This window comes from Struthio camelus, chromosome 3 (assembly GCF_040807025.1).
Source record: "Struthio camelus isolate bStrCam1 chromosome 3, bStrCam1.hap1, whole genome shotgun sequence".
Taxonomy (NCBI): domain Eukaryota; kingdom Metazoa; phylum Chordata; class Aves; order Struthioniformes; family Struthionidae; genus Struthio; species Struthio camelus.
In genome coordinates, this window is record NC_090944.1 from 37,633,902 (window position 1) to 37,650,674 (window position 16,773).

At 39.4% G+C, this 16,773-nt stretch overlaps 1 protein-coding gene across 1 annotated transcript in view; it reads right to left on the minus strand.

The window, feature by feature from the left end:
- Positions 1–16,773, minus strand: part of EYS (eyes shut homolog) — a 1,042,686-nt gene that overhangs the window by 65,038 nt on the left and 960,875 nt on the right. The window contains exon 43 of the mRNA XM_068937477.1: positions 1,341–1,513. Coding sequence (XP_068793578.1) covers positions 1,341–1,513 — 173 coding nt within the window. The remainder of the gene's footprint in view (positions 1–1,340; positions 1,514–16,773) is intronic.

The following is a 16,773-nucleotide window of genomic DNA, read 5'->3' on the forward strand; positions in this document are numbered from 1 at the left end:
TAAAATCAAGAGAGGCATGGAGAAGATGAACAGGGAATATCTCTAAAATATCCCTTCTAGCCCAAAAGCTTGGGCCATTAATGTCATCAGAGGCTGGCATGTGTAAGCAACGAAAAGGAAGTACTTCTGCACATGCTATATACTTAAGCTCGGCAGCTCTTTGCCACAGGGTACTGTACGTCATAAAAGTTTACATATGCTCATAGGCCAATTGGAGAAATTCATGGAAGAAAAAAATCCATCAAGGGCTAACTGAAACCCAGATACCAATCCCAGTATATAAAGGCCTAATGCCTCAGACTACTGGAATTTAAGAGACAATAGCAAGGATGCGTCGTGCGTGTTTCATATTGCTCCCTAAACATTTGCTGTTGGCTACCATTTATCAGAGTGAGATGAAAACTGGGCTAAAACATATGTTTTTAATCTACTGAAAATTTTGGATATTTCTTCTAATGAAAATTTTAAATAAAAGGTAAAAATTTATATGATATTAAGAAAAAGACTAGGTAGACCTTTTAACTCACCTAATCAATGCTAAATATTAATTTTAAAATGCATTTCACATATACTGCAGAATCAGCTCAGAATCAGTAATTATTTTCTCTACTCAGATTTATGCAATCATTACTTGTTGCTACATTGAGTGTTAGGGGAAAAATACTTTGGATATTCATACATGGGAATTTCTGACCTAGAACAATCATTATAATCAATGCCTGAGAAATCAAAGTCCTTCATTTGATAATATGAGTCAAAATGTCCTATTTGCTTAGCTTTATTAATTTCCTTTCATCTTGTTTGCTGATTCATAGCAAAGCACTTAACACATTTTGATTTGTTTCTCTTTTTTTTGACCTGAGCATTTCATCAAAGTTTAGCACCTGGTGGTAGTTTTACAATCCAGAGAGTACTGTTGATACACTCCCTTTATTTACAAAAATCTATGAAGTCATGTTTCCCTAAGTACAGGAAAAAATCAAACTCAGGAGAAATTCTTTTCTCCAAAGGAGTTGTAGTCTCTCTAGCCAAATCTCTCTCGGCTTTTTCTTTAAGTAAATAACAAAGCATAGGACGCTATGTGGTATTTCCCTGCTGTCTATTCTCAGCTTCTTTGATCCTTCTGTCTCCCTTTCTCTAGCTGACACAAAATAGTGTGCAGGAGAGGTGCTTAGCTTAGCTATTCCTTGCTTGTGACTGGATTTTGGGCAGGGATGTGTTTGGAGCAGCAGAGATGATCACTTACAGTGTTTTGACTTCAAAGCGTTCGACTTGCATCCTGCCACAACTTCTATGAATGACAGAAGGCACAATTACTGCATGAAGAATGCAATCCTTACCGTCTTTGCAGAGGATTCCAGATCTTCCGTATGGACAAAGGCAAACAACATCTTGCTTGGACTTCGGAAAACATGTAGCACCATTTCCACATGGATTTTCATCACAAGTCGTGAACTGGCAGAGTTTTCCAGTGTAGAGTTTAGGGCATTCACAAAACCAATTTTCTGCATCACTGACAGATTTAAATTAAAAACAAAAAATATGTATAAACACTAAAGTACACTTTAAAAAAGGATGAGTCTTATTTTCACAGAAATTCAATGATATTTGACTTGTGGTTGTAAAATACTTCTTTGTTTTTACTCTACTTTTTTTTTTTTTTTGCTTGTGTACCTGGCATTAGAAATGCCAGGACGTGTTATTGGTGACTTGATTTGACAGAATCTATTTTGTATAATTTCGCATTTTATTTTATCTTTCCTTTCATCTTAAAACATGTCTCTTTTCTAAATGTGTTTCATCAGTTACTTGTGCTACTGCTTTCATAACATACTCAAAATAACTGCTAAAGAAAAACAGCTCTTCTATTATATCTGAAAAAGAAAAGAAGAAGAAAAAAATATAAAGTTACTGGTTTACTTTGCAAGCCGAAACATCTTTGTACATCAATGTATTAGATATAGCTCTTGACACTTATATATAGCCCTTGACAACACAGGAGGACGTCAAGAAAAACTGAAATATGAACACTTACAGTAATCATCAAACAAAAATTGAATCAGAATAAACAGGTGATATCTCTACTTTCATATATCCTATGTTCTCAATTATGAAAAAAAGTATTAAAATAGACAAAGGAAAAATGTAAACCGTAATCAATCTGGAGGAGTGAGAAAACAAATGTTTAGAAATGTGGCTATGCTTTTTGCACAGATTTTTTAAGTATACAAAGATGCCGCAATGGCAGACATGGTATGAAAACCAAAGTCAGATAGGAAAAGCAGTAACGTAAGCATTCCAAGCTATGACTTACTATAACTATCAGTTTCATTGCAAGCTTTATTTGTTTTTCCCCTCGTTTTATGAGTTTATGAAATTAGATGACAGCTAAATAGGTGAATTCATGTGATGACTACATATACTCAGTACTGAACAGAAACACGTCTATCTAATACTTGATAAGGTCACATGTGCCCGTGGGTCTGAATACAGAAGACATGATGTGAGCTATGTTAAACCACAGTCATTACGTTCTTCCTAATAATAGCATACTCATTAGGAAGTTTAGTGATAAAATGTCAAATAAATGTGATTTCTAGAAATGTGCCACTGCTTATAATATCCAGACAATCAGGTGACAGGAAATAATCTAGAGCTGAGAGAACTCCTGCATCTATTAAAAGAAGAAAATAAGTAAGTCTGACAGTCTTTGTGTATAACAGTTGATTAGTTTACTTCTAAACTGACCACCTACAGCTTTAGGGGAGCTAAAATCTCAGCTGGAACGTCTACCAGCATGAATCTCATGAATAATGCCTCCAGACACCTTTGCAAAAGAAAATTGCTATCAGCTGCAGTAATAAATTTCTGTGCGTAGCCTATTCTATTTATAGATCTGCTGCAGACACTGGGAGAGGAATGTAAATGAGATACTGAATTGCTTTAGTTTGGGTAGCACTGAAGACCCTGCTTTCAGTTCGTTTAATATCAGCTAATTAAAAATGCAACAATAGGCTGAATTCTTTCTGGACATTTGCAACTGACAATGATGATCTTCAATCTAAGTACCAAATGTGTTTCTGTCTGTTTATATAGAAGAAGGATCATTGCTGCTGACTGCCAAAATACATAGACCATACATACATACGTAGTCTTCACTTAAAAAAACCCAAAATTTCATCAACTTTTCTATTGAACTATACATCAGCATTAGCATTTTTTTATAGTCTTATTTATAGTGTTTTGTAGATGATTAAGAATAACATTTCTCATAAAAAGTTGTGAGGAATTTATTCTTATCAAAATAAGCAACATCCTAACATTTCACTATTGATGTTAACCTGTCATAATAACATCCTAGTAACAAACACAAATGATTCCCAGTGAGGCAAAGAAAATAGATTTAAAAAGTTATCCAAAATCATACAGAGCTTGATAGTATAATAGTTAACCATACAGGAAAAATACCACAGTCAATTCACAAGAATTAGTACACTGAAATGTGATGTCCCAAATGACTTATTGTTGTCCTTTCTCAAAGCAATCATTCACTGTACCTGGTTAAGAAAAGGATATGGTCTCCCATATTCCACTGAATTAATCTCGGTTCGAAGAAATACATAAACGCTCTAAAGACTGAGGACTTCTCTTCTCCCAAGTGGGATTCACAGTTTCATGATATCCTGCTATTCTTTATATAAAGTACGAAGCAAATGAAAACAGCCAGCAAATCACAAGAGTAATATATTTTGCCTACACTGTACCACTGTGAACGGTTCCAGTGAAAAGACTCTGGATAATTATATCCAGGAGCCGAAGAAAGGAAATAGTGCCTGATAGAAAAAACAAGGAAAATATCAGAATTTTGAAGTTTCAAAAATTGGAAATAAATTTAGAATGTGTTGCTGAAACTTGTCACATGTCTATATTCATTTGGAGTACAGAGCAGGAGTGTGCTTTTGAAGCAACTCTCAAGTAGTTCCCATTGAAATGCTTCGGTTCACATTGTGGAATGGTCTCACAGTTTATGAACTTGATTTCTTTCAGGTGAACCTAAACCAGAAGGTTCTCACCAGGAGCACACCTTGGATATGCCAGCTGTTAACTGGCATTCAGTCCATAGGGCCAGAACAGATCAAGTCTGAATTAAAGCTCCCCGAAACAAGAATAATACAAATGTTGGGTCTCAGTACCAGCTACTTTGCCCTGTAAATCTATTCCTACTGAAACACATTATCTGCTAATGTAGATGAAGCTTTATAAGTCATAAAAATAAAATCAGGCAGCCGTGGTGTACATAATATCAAAAAAGGCTCCAAATTTTAACTGGGGTACTGACAAACTCCTGATGTAGGCAGAGAAAAAAACTAGCTATCCAGAATCATATGAAGGAGAAATGTCATAAACAGTGGGAGAAAATGGGAGAAAAGATAGAAATCCTATAGAAAGGGGACGGAAGAGACAAGTGCAAAACTCCCAGGGCACCATAGCCTCATGTTACCAAGTTTTTGGCATATTAAGAAATAGGCTTAGGGTAGATAAATTGTTCTCCCATCTTCTTATAATCCTTTGAATTGGGAAGGGACAAATTTTTCATTACCATTTCCCATGTTAAAATATTCCTTTGATCTTTGGACTAGACCTCAGCTTGGAAAGAAAATCATCAAGAAGCACGTACATGGTATGGCATGTAAGTGGTAACTCAATAGTAGCAATTCTTCTCCTTGAATTAGTACGAAATCTGATCTAAAGAAATCAAAGTTTTGTGTAAGAGAGGTGACGCCCTTAGTATGACAATACAAATTTTCATCCCTTAGTTTTTTTAAAATGTTGCAATATGCAAAGGGGATTGGATTATAGCATGCTAATAATCCAATCACAACCGTGTTTATTCTCTGTTTTTGCCTATTAGTTCCCCTTTTTATAACAATAATTCCTCTGTACATCATATCACAGACATCATTTGTACAGTACCTAGCGATACATCAGTGTGGTTCTTCCAAAGCACAGCAGTTTTCCATATGCTTGTGTTTTTTCTGTTTATGAAGTGGGAATACTACTATTTACAGAACCTTCAACTGTTCTGTGATCCCCACTGAAAGCACTGTACAAGTCATTTTTGTAACTGTATGTGAGAAGACTTCAGTGAAATTAAATGCACCAAACACTTTAACCTTGACAGTGCTATACTGAGTGAGAATTTTAAAAGCTACTTGTTGTAGTGGGTTCAATATTTAACACAGCATGTTCTTTTTGTGTCATCTCTATATCGTCTGTGACAAAGACAGAGAAGTTTGCTGGAAGGAACAGCTTTCCAGGCTACTTCAGTTAATAAATGCTGGATGTAATTCAGTTGATTTTTAAATTTTTATTTATGGCTAGTGCAATTTTGTTTTAAAATACTGGAAACTTAAAGGAGTATCATACTTTATCAGTTTATACTTTAATTTGAATTACACTTTATGCAAAGAATGGTTAAATCTTTTCCTGGAAAATACTAGTGTAATGGAAAAGTGATTCAGATCTTCTTTTGAAAATCTCATGCAGTGGCCAAATCCACAGAAACTCACTATAGACAGAAGAATAACCTTATCTGATCAATAGCCTTAAAAACATCAAAGTGCTATATATAAAAGAGGTATTGCTTCCTTGTGCACAGCAGGTGATTTTCTAGTATATATCTGCCAATCTTTCCTTGTATTATACAGCTCGAAAAAATCAATTCAGCTTTCCTGCTGCTTTAGTACTTTCACCCAGGTTTCCTCAATTATAGTAACATCTCTAGATCTGAGTGCTTTTGTTAGCTTTACTATTTTTAATCCTTTTTTTTCCCTATCAAAAATTATTATTCTGCAAGCTCTGGCGATTCATTTTAAATTTCCTTTCCTTTCACTGGAAGCAGTTTTTAAACTACTTCTCTTTATAAAAACAACCACTGATAGGCTCTCTTTAAACCAAGTCCAAATCACTTGTGAACTAAATTGGTTTTGAAAACTACTAGGGAAAATATTTCCAAATTGGTTAGGTGCACTCATGAAAAAAACTTTTGCTCTAAATTTTGTTTGCGGCAGACTTATGTTCACAGTTACGCTGGTTATAGCATGAATTAAATAGTGTCTGATTCTACTATGGAACTCACATTTAAACCATACCTCCAAATTCTTTGATCTAGGTTAAAATTATTTGAGTTCGAAAGTTTTAATTCTACTTCAAACCTGAGTGAGAAAAGTTCCAACGCCTTATTTCCCTGTTGCCAATATACAAGGAAGAGATCCTTGCATACAAAATGGTTTGTCTGTAACAGAAAACTAAGTTGCAGGGCCCAGGTAAGAAATTTAATTAAACAGATGCTAAACCCATTCCAAGCAAACAAGTGCCTGTTCAATCTTACATTTCTTAAGCATGTATGTATGAGCTTCCCTGAATAAGTATCCACTCTTGAAATGACACCTAAGGCTTAGAACATTCACCAAAGTTGTGTTCGAGTCAGTTACGGCTTGGGAAGGGCAGCATTTTGTTTATGGAAATGATGAAGGAGGAAGAGCTCCTGTTTATTAGCTAAATTACTGCCTCAAAGCTTCGAAGATGGGAATACTCTCAGGAATGTAGGATTTTTAAAATTTATTTTAAAATGTACTCATTTAAATTTCTTACACGGTGGTATTCAACTTTTCAGGATCATGAAGTCTCTTGCGGAGTCTTTCATACAGCCTCTTTAACACTATTTTCCTGCTCACATGGGGACTATGCAGGTGATTTCCCAGCATAAGAAGAATACATATCCACTAACAAATCAGAGGTATAAAAAGTCCTATCATGTAATATGACAATTATGATCATTCCTGTCACGTAAGACAACACGCAATTGTGATACGCAGCACATCCAGACACATAATCGTGGAGGGACTATGGATGCCTCATGAAAAAATACAGCAAACAGTGGATGGTAAGAACAACTTATGTGGCCAGCAATCCTCTTCCTGACCACATCTAGAAAAATGAGTAATGGTCTGTCAGGCTGGGTCTGGTGCAAGGGTTGTAATTAGGCAAACCAGCTCTGAACCTCCCTCCTTCCTAAATCTCCTCAGCCTTTTTAGTTAAAACTAACTTTTCTCTTTGCTGCCCTTGTGTTCTATGTGAAAAATAGTAAATAGATTTTTTCACCTGCTAAACATGAAAACAAAATGAAAAATAAAAAAAATACTTAAAAGGCTATGCTTTTGCCAATAAGAAAATTAGCACTTTACGGAACATTGCCAGGAAAATACATAAATATTTTCAACAGCACAAGGTCTCAAAGTCTCACTGAAAGCCCATGCTGCCTAATTCCTCTTTGTCTTTTGAAAAACCTCTCATAATTCTATGACAGCAAGTTTGCAGCCTCTCCCAGCAGTCACTAAAGTCCTAAACAGAATTTACTTCAATATATCTGCTACTTGCAGCAAGGCTGATGTATGCTGTATCCAGCACAGTAATGCTGAACTTTAGCAAGTGTGCAACATATTGCTGCTTGCATTGTTTTGATTTAAGATGCACTGCATACTCTTATTCATTTCTGCTGGCATTTTAAAACAAACTTTTAGCAAAAAACCATTAATCACTGCAATGTTAGATGAATTTTCAGGTTGTAAAATTATGTAATTTTGTCATCTCAAAGATGCCAGTGACAGGTGCCAGACAGGCAAGTGTGGGACTCCAGCTGGTGCAGCCCATAGCAGAGCGGTTTGCTCCAAGAGTTAACGAACCCCGGGTGCACCACGGCTGGCGCTTCCACATGGTGGGGTTGCTGCAGTCTGCGGGTGCACCCTCTGATGACCTCATGATTGACAAGACCAGACAAAGAAGTGACACAGCAGACCCACACCATAAACATCTCCTGCTGTGGGGCCATTCCCTGCAGAAGGACCCGTCTATGGGCACAGTGTTACCCACTGAGCAGTGCTGCAGGCTGAGCACGAAGTTACCTGGGGATGTGCCCACTGCTATTGCCTAGAGCCGTACGGCTTTGGTATAGCTGGGGGCTGGCATTGTTTTGACTGGCTGTAAAAGGGAGTAAGCCACATAGGTTTGCGTGTGGACTTGGACCCACAGTCAGCCAGCCTGCAGACCTGAGGACCTGCCTGTCAGTGGAGACATCCCTGATGTCAACTGTGTGGTGAGGAGAAACCGGGCAAAATGAGATCAAAACGGTGGCCCATAAGGGGTGAGAGCGGTCGCTGTGCCATGCACCCATTGTTTGGCAATCCAGGGACAACTATACTGGAGGGGTGGCCCTCGAGGAAAGGGTGAGAGCGGTCACTGTCCCGTGTGACCGTGATTTGAACTGTAGCGCTCTGATATGTGCATATATTTTCAGTTCTGTTATATTTCTAGCTTTGCTATACTTTTAGCTTTGTTACAACATAACCCCTTATCTCTAATAAATTCTCACGCTTGACAAATGATGATCTCTCAAGTTCAGCACAACCAACCCCGGAATCCAAAAGAATCCCGGACGCCTCTCTAGTGGCGCATCCCAGTCGGTCTCCTCACAAAGCAACCGTAGTTTACTACACTTGAGGACTATTGATCTTGAGGAGGTGGATAATCACAAAATTGAAGAACACCATCTTGAATAGTTTCTAAAATAACAGTGTTTACTTTCAATTCACAACATACTAATTTTGAACTATAATCAGTATGATCTAAATCTAGAGGCAGTCCACTGTAAAAATAGAAAGTCTGTATATACCTGAAGAGGACGTTTTCCTTTCTTTCTCAGTTTTTCTCTTAACAATTTTTCTGTTTCTAAAACAGACTTTTCTTCTATATTATTTTAAACTTTCACAGACACAGACTCTACCCATCTCGTTCTGAACCCAAGTTACAGAAAGAAGTTTTCATAATAATCTCTTCATTGCAGTGTCACTACTTGCAGCTCTATAATCAGTGGCTCAGCATTTCCTTATCTGTTTCACACCCATTATCCTTTCTATTTTAAAAACATTCTGAATCACAAAGAGCGCTTATCAGTACTTTCCTGTAGGCCTGATCTGTATGCAAGGGTAGAAGTCAGGAATCCCTAGGAGCTTAAGCTGGGTTTTGAACTACCACTGCATCGCTTTTCTCACAGCAATTTCCTCCGTTCACACAATTACTTCCCAATACCTTCTGAAAATCCCAATGGCCCAACCTTTTTTCTAATCCTACGTACAATCTATGTCTTCTAGTTTCAGCTCAATCTCTGAAATTTCTGTTTCTAACTTTAAAAAGTGGAGATAATTTTACTGTATGGGTATGATATAGTATAATATTTACAGAAGCCACATGAGCTTTAATGTTTATTCAACACTTACTTAAAATGCAAAGCACCCTATGAATAAAGACAGCAATTACATAATGCTCCATGACAAGCTAACAACATCATAGACAAGAGAGACAAGGTAAACCATAGCTGCTTTTATCTGGAACTATTTTGTAACATTCACATTTTGTAACATTCACTTTGGATACTCCCTTTGGTTAATAATCCTACAGATTATCTGAAATAATACATTCTGAATGAACTTTTTGAAGGAAAATCTAAATAATTCCTTTCTCAAAGGGTCCATCTTCCCACATCATGTCTGCACCCTATTTCTCTCTATGATTTCCAAATCTCTGGACAGCTAACAGTAGTTACAAGAAATTTTCGCTGGGAAAGAGCAGCTTTTTTTTTAATGTAAAAAAATGTGTGTGTGTAATTATTTTAATATTAATATCAAAGTCACATCTCTCCACCTTGCCTATTCAAAGTCTGCATGTGGTTTGTCATTCTTTAGCTGTCTTTATGCTGTTTATTCATGCACCTGGAAGCTTGCTGGCATTTTTTGACTCTTTCAGCTGACACAAGAAGAGAAAATATTCCTCTCTGCAAACCATTCCTCAAAACAGCAAGCACTCTTGGGCAGATATACTCTGTGTTTGCACAGCGGCTAGTAAAATGTAGCCCCATAGTCCTCCTCCATTTGCACCATAGCAAATATGATTAAATAATAATGTAAACTAATATATATTAAAGAATATATTTTTCTTGTTCCATGTTATGGTGTAATTAATATATAAGAAACGTGCCACCAATTTAATCAATGAAGATGGTAATGCAGGACACAGTCTGGAAATTTACACATTCTTCAGAACAGTGAATTAAATTGTAACTTGAGATACAACTAAAGGCCATTTGCCTACAGAAAATACTTTTTCAAGATCCTGGTCAAATGAAGTTAATGACTAAATACATCATAGGATGCTGCAGCAAAATCTTAGGAATGTTGTGGACTCATTTTTATTAATGCATTTAGAAGCTTGAGGTGATATGTGAATGACACCAGCAATTCCACTTGCCATATTTTTCAAGAATTTACTGCTTATGAAAGGTGTTAGATTAACCAAATTCTCTGGTCAGCACAAAAGAGATAAAATAAGTTTCCTTACCAACGACCAAGTGAATTTCTCTGCCCCACAAAGGTATTTCAAAACTCTATGCCTTTTCAGTCTCTGGCTTCTTTAACTGACAAGAGCTTTAACTCTGATATAGATAATTTCTAGAGAAGTGAAATAAAAAAAGCTCCCACAGAGCTTTGTACAGCCCTCGGTTAGTAATGACTGCTTACCTCTCAAATTGATAAGTAGAGGAGAAGGCACTGATATTCCATTATCAGTCACATGAGACATATAACCCAGAAGTAACTGAATAGGTACACTGTGTTTGAAGAGCACTGATTTTCAGGAAGCTTCTCATATATATTGGGAAATAAAGTCTAGAGTCAGCTTTTATCTCTCCTCAGCCCAACAGTGGTGTTTCATCACTGGAAAGGTACCTAATTACACTTTTAGCACAGAATGTGTGTTGCTAGAAAAGTAATCCACAGACGTGTGCCCCAAAGCGGGAAAAAGAAATATCACCCTAGATCTTTGCAGTTCTCAGAACAAGAATAATAATACTGCCCTTGATTAGGCTTTATACGTTTGTGTTGAATGTGTCACAGAATCACAGAAAGGCCAAGGTTGGAAGGGATCTCTGGAGATCATCTAGTCCAACCTCCCTGCTCAAGCAGGGTCACCTAAAGCACATAGCCCAGGATCACACCCAGGTGGATTTTGAATATCTGCAGCGAAGGAGACTCCACAACCTCTCTTGGCAACCTGTTCCAGGGCTCACTCTGTTTTTCCTCATGTTCAGATGGAACTTCCTGTGGTTCAGTTTCTGCCCATTGCGTCTTGTCCTGTCGCTGGGCACCACGGAGAAGAGTCTGGCTCCATCCTCTTGACATCCTCCCTTCAGATACTTGGACACATTGATGAGATCTCCTTGCAGTCTTCTCTTCTCCAGGCTCAACAGGCCCACCTCTCTCAGCCTTTCTTCAGAGGAGACATGCTCCAGGCCCCTCATCATCTTCGCAGCCCTCCGCTGGACTCTCTCCAGGAGCTCCATGTCTCTCTTGGACTGGGGAGCCCACAATTGGGCACAGTACTCCAGAGGTGGCCTCCCCAGGGCTGAGGAGAGGGGCAGGATCACCTCCCTCCACCTGCTGGCAACACTCTGCCTGATGCACCCCAGGAGACCATGGGCCTTCTTGGCCACAAGGGCACACGGCTGCCTCATGCTCAACTTGTTGTCCACCAGCACTCCCACGTCCTTCTCTGCACAGCTGCTTTCCAGCAGGTCAACCCCCAGCCTGTCCTGCTGCCTGGCGTTCCTCCCCAGGTGCAGCACCCTGCACTTGCCTTTGTGGAACTTCAGGAGGTTCCTCTCCGCCCACCTCTCCAGCCTCTCCACGTCCCTCGGAATGGCAGCACAGCCTTTTGTGCAGGGTCAGCCACTACCCCCCCAACTTAGTAGCATCAGCAAACTTGCTGGGAGTGCACTCTGTCCCTCCATCCAGGTCATTGATGACTACATTGAACAAGACTGGGCCCAGCACTGACCCCTGGGGGACACCACTAGCCACAGGCCTCCAACTAGAGTCTGTGTCACTGACCACAACCCTCGGAGCTCGGCCATCCAGCCAGTTCTCAATCCACTTCACTGTCCACTCATCCCACCCACACTTCCTGAGCTGGCCTAGGAGGATGTGTGATGAGAGACAGCATCAAAAGCCTTGCGGAAGTCCAGGTCGACAACATCCACTGCTCTCCCCTCATCTACCCAGCCAGTCATTCCATCAGAGAAGGCTATCACATTGGTCAAGCATGATTTCCCTTTGGTGAATCCATGCTGACTACTCCTGATCACCTTCTTGTCCTCCACATGCTGAGTGAGGACCTCCAGGACGAGCTGTTCCAGCACCTTTCCAGAGATGGAGGTGAGGCTGACAGGCCTGGAGTTTCCTGGCTCCTCCTTCTTGCCCTTTTGGAAGACTGGGGTGACACTGGCTTTCTTCCAGTCCTCACGCACCTCTCCTGTTCTCCAGGACCTTTCCAAGATGACGGAGAGTGACCTAGAGATAACATCCGCCACCTCCCTCAGCACTCGCGGGTGCATCCCATCAGGGCCCATGGGATTTGTGGATGTCAGGTTTGAACAAATGGTCTCTAACCGATCCTCCGCAACCAAGGGAGGGCCTTCCTTTCTCCAGACTTCCTCTCTTGTCCCCGGGGTCTGCAATTCCTGAGGGCTGGCCTTAGCAGTGAAGACTGAAGCAAAGAAGGCATTCAGCAACTCTGCCTTCTCTGCATCCTTCCTTACCAGGGCACCCGCCCCATTCATCAGCAGGCCCACGTTTTCCCTAGTCTTCCTTTTGCTATTGATGTCTTTGAAGAAGCCCTTCTTGTTGTCCTTGACATCCCTTGCCAGATTTAATTCCAACTGGGCCTTAGCCTTCCTTGTCGCATCCCTGCACACTCTGACAACGTCCCTGTATTCCTCCCAAGCGGCCTGTCCCCTTTTCCACATTCTGTACACTTCCTTCTTCTGCTGGAGTTTGGCCAGGAGTTCCTTGTCATCCAGGCAGGTCTCCTGCCCGCTTTGCTGGGCTTCTTCCTCAGAGGGATGCACGTCTCTTGAGCCTGGAGGAGGTGATGCTTGAATATCAACCAGCTCTCCTGGACCCCTCTTCCTTCCAGGGCCCTACCCCATGAGATTTGCTCTCCTGAAGTCCAGCGTTGCGATCCTACTTATTGCCCTGCTCCCTCCTCGTAGGATCCTGAACTCCACCATCTCGTGATCACTGCAGCCAAGGCTGCCCCCAACCTTCACCTCTCCAACTAGACCTTCTTTGTTTGTTAGTATAACGTTCAGAAGCACACCTCTCCTTGTTGGTGTCTCCACCACCTGGGTCAAGAAGTTATCATCAGTACTCTGCACGAACCTCTTTGACTGTTTGTGCCTAGCTGTGCTCTCTTTCCAGCAGATGTCAGGGTGGTTTCCCCATGAAATCATGTAGTTTAAAGACTTTCCACCACAACAAAATACCAGATTTTTGACTTTCAGAATAGAACATCTCAGATAGCTTCTAGATGTCCAGCCTCTATCTTTTTCTACCCACCTCTGTGACATTCATTTACTTCCCATGTGTACTGCAGATGCCCTCCTCTACCACCAAGAATAGGAGAGGAGAAGAAAGCCACAGCACTGTCTCCTTGTGCAGCCTTTCTTTGGGTTCCATCAGTCCTCAGAGGCAATCCCTGCAGCACAAAACCTTTCTTTATATACTAACTGAACTGTACAAGCTAAAGGAAAATTTCTTAGATTCCCTCCTCCCATTTTATGAACTCTCAAAAGAATCAGGAGGACTGTGGCTCTATCTGAATGTCTACAATTCAGATCAAGCTATTTCATTAAATGGCAGCAAAGGTAAGTCACAAAAGCAGAAAACAAAAAGTAGTTATGTACATAAGTGCACTTGAAGAACCAAATCTTGACCTTTCTAACTCATTTTTCCCTACTGCAAATTAAAGATAATGTATAAGTGACTGTACAAGCCTTTTATAAAGACTCATTGCTTAAGCTTGTACAACCATTTGAACATGAGAAATGGAGGACGAGTAAGTGCACAAAAGTGCTAAGTACTAGGACTAGTACTAGAACTGAAAACGCTGCCAGAAGTCAAAAGTTAGCACACTGTGTGTTTTTTCTTTCTTTCTTTTTTTTTTTTTTGAATACAGCCTTTATCAATAGCTTGAGTTGTTCTGTTTCGTAGGTTGACCTTTTACTTTGATTGCTGCCTTAGCTCTGAATTTCACACATTCCTTGATGATGGCTATGAATTAAGAAGGGTAGAAGATGCCCTAAAAAGTGTGAAATCAAATGCTATAAAACTGTTAGAATTTTTGAAATGTATAAGAACTGCAACTGTTAGAATTGCTACACTGTTGAAAATTAGCATGGTCAGATGACATATCACCCTAATACCAAATGAAATAGAAAAAGTCTGTTTTGCAGCTGAACTTTGTAATTGGTACAAAAGGTCATCTGTGTACCATTTTCCCAAATGGAACTGGCTTAAAATCCTACAGGATTAGTCTCCCTCTAGCATGCACTCAAAAGGTCAGGAAAGTCAGGTAGTCTAACTTATTTGCAGCATAAGGTAACTGACTATTTTGAAAAAGTAAATTACAGAGGAGAATTTATGTTAGACAAAGTAAAAACACTGTGTCTCAGCATCATTTGCATTGTTTCCAGACTTCCTTCAGAGAAATAAGTCAGTTCCTTTCCCTTACTATCATGATGCTAATTCATTCCTTTGCATTTATACCGAAAATAACAGGAAAATCATTCTGGCTGTACTCACAATCTCAACATGCAGACTTCAAGGGAAGGGAATTACCTGTTCTTTTAAATAAAACAGACAATCTTACAAATGAATGACTAAAATGAAAGCAAACTATATTCAGACTGCAAATATATATGTAATGATTTGCATTTAATCACAGTGGTGTTTGGAGTAGTTTTGTGGAGAAGTAGGGATATATTTTTTACATTGTTTTCTAGATATATGGTTTCCATGTCTGTCACTGAAGTCAGTATCTGCCACAATATTACCCTTTGCATAAAAATAAATTTCTTAATGTCTTCTTAACGTCTTTTATCTTGTAGTGTGCATCAGTATCATGTCCATTTATGTAAAATGAAAATATTGGAACAACTGCTAATAATTATCTGATATTACAGTATCTAGTCCTAGCATTTGAATATTTTAAAGATCTGACTAGCAAAGCTTCTGAATACAACTGCTCACTGCTGAATTGAATGAGTGGCACTTCAGTCTGTAACATAAGCTGCACCTTTCTGACAGAATGGCTTCTATCCTACTGATTCAGCTACAAGGACAGTGATTTGAAAGATCTATTAGTATTTTTGCCGTAACATTTTAAGGTTAGGTCTACACAGCAAAATGAGGAGACTATAGAAGTAGAATTATATATATTTAGCCTAGCTTTTATCTAGCTAGTGCTGTTTCCAACGGTGGTGAAAATACGGCACATTTCATTCTGACTGCTAATCCTTCAGGGTGAGCAGAGGATGCATTCGGTTTACCCATCTGTGTTGTTATTACTACCCAGCAATCTTCATGAAAATGATCTTAGCCTGTTTTACAGCCATTATCTCTTTACTTTGCTTTATAGGCATGCCCTGTGCATATTCACAGAAACAAGCACAGGATGAACTGTGAAGCCTTGTGGTCACAAGTTTGTTTCAAAGTCACTAGAAAATGGAAGTGAGAGTGATAAAAAAGTGAAAAAAACTCATGGAGAAAAATAAGACAGAGGGCTAACACAGCCAGAAGAAAGAATATTTTTTAACCCTTTAACGTTTGCTTTTTCAGACTACTTATGACAAATACAGTTACCAAGTCTTTGAGCAACAAAATTACTGCAGCAATTTCTTCCCTTGATATCAATACCCCTAACAGTGAAACACACATTAGAGTTAGTTAGCATGATCTACCATTCCAAATATTTCCCTTAAAAAGCTCAATTAATAGGCTGAGGAGGATGGTTTAAATCCTGCTTGTGGATACACAACGCTATGGTGATAACATTAGGTGCTTGCAGTTTTCCCAGACTTCTAGGCTCAGTTGGCTAAATCAGGATAGCTCTACTACATCTGTGGTGCTCTTGGAAAGTCACAACTTTGGATGTAGACTATAACACAAACAGACATAGTTAGAATTAGAAATGTAATTTTGGGGCACTCAGGTAGAAGAATCACAGAATCACAGAATGGTTTAGGTTGGAAGGGACGACTGGAGATCATCTAGTCCAACCTTCCTGCTCAAGCAGGGTCCTCTAGAGCATATTTCCCAGGATCAAAGAAGGCAAACTTGGATCCCATTCTCTACTTCTAGACTGCTTATGCTTTAATGTTGGAAATTCATTGATCAAAAAAACCACAAAACCAAAAAACAAAACCAGAATTAACCCAGGGGTACAGTCGAGAACCCTAGTTTTGTTCTATTTCTGCTATGTGCCTGATCAAGGGTACAGTTAGGCCCCCTAATCGTTGTTCTTGTTCCAGAGCAACAGAACCTTTGACTACTGCGTTGCTGGTTGCCAAGTTCCTCAGCTTTTGAAAAGGAGGTGAAAAATGCCCTCAGAAAACTTTTTAGGGTTGAAAAATGAGTGCCTAAAAGCTTCTATCCATTTCACACATTTAGCAATTGCAGGGTGCTGGAGGGTAGGTTGTATGAACTATTCTCTGAGACTCAGGTACTTAAAGACTTACTCAGATGAGCCAAATATGGCCTGGAGTCTAAATGACTTTTGAGACAGGTAACAAAAACTGTCCTAGAATGACAAGAATTTGATAGAATC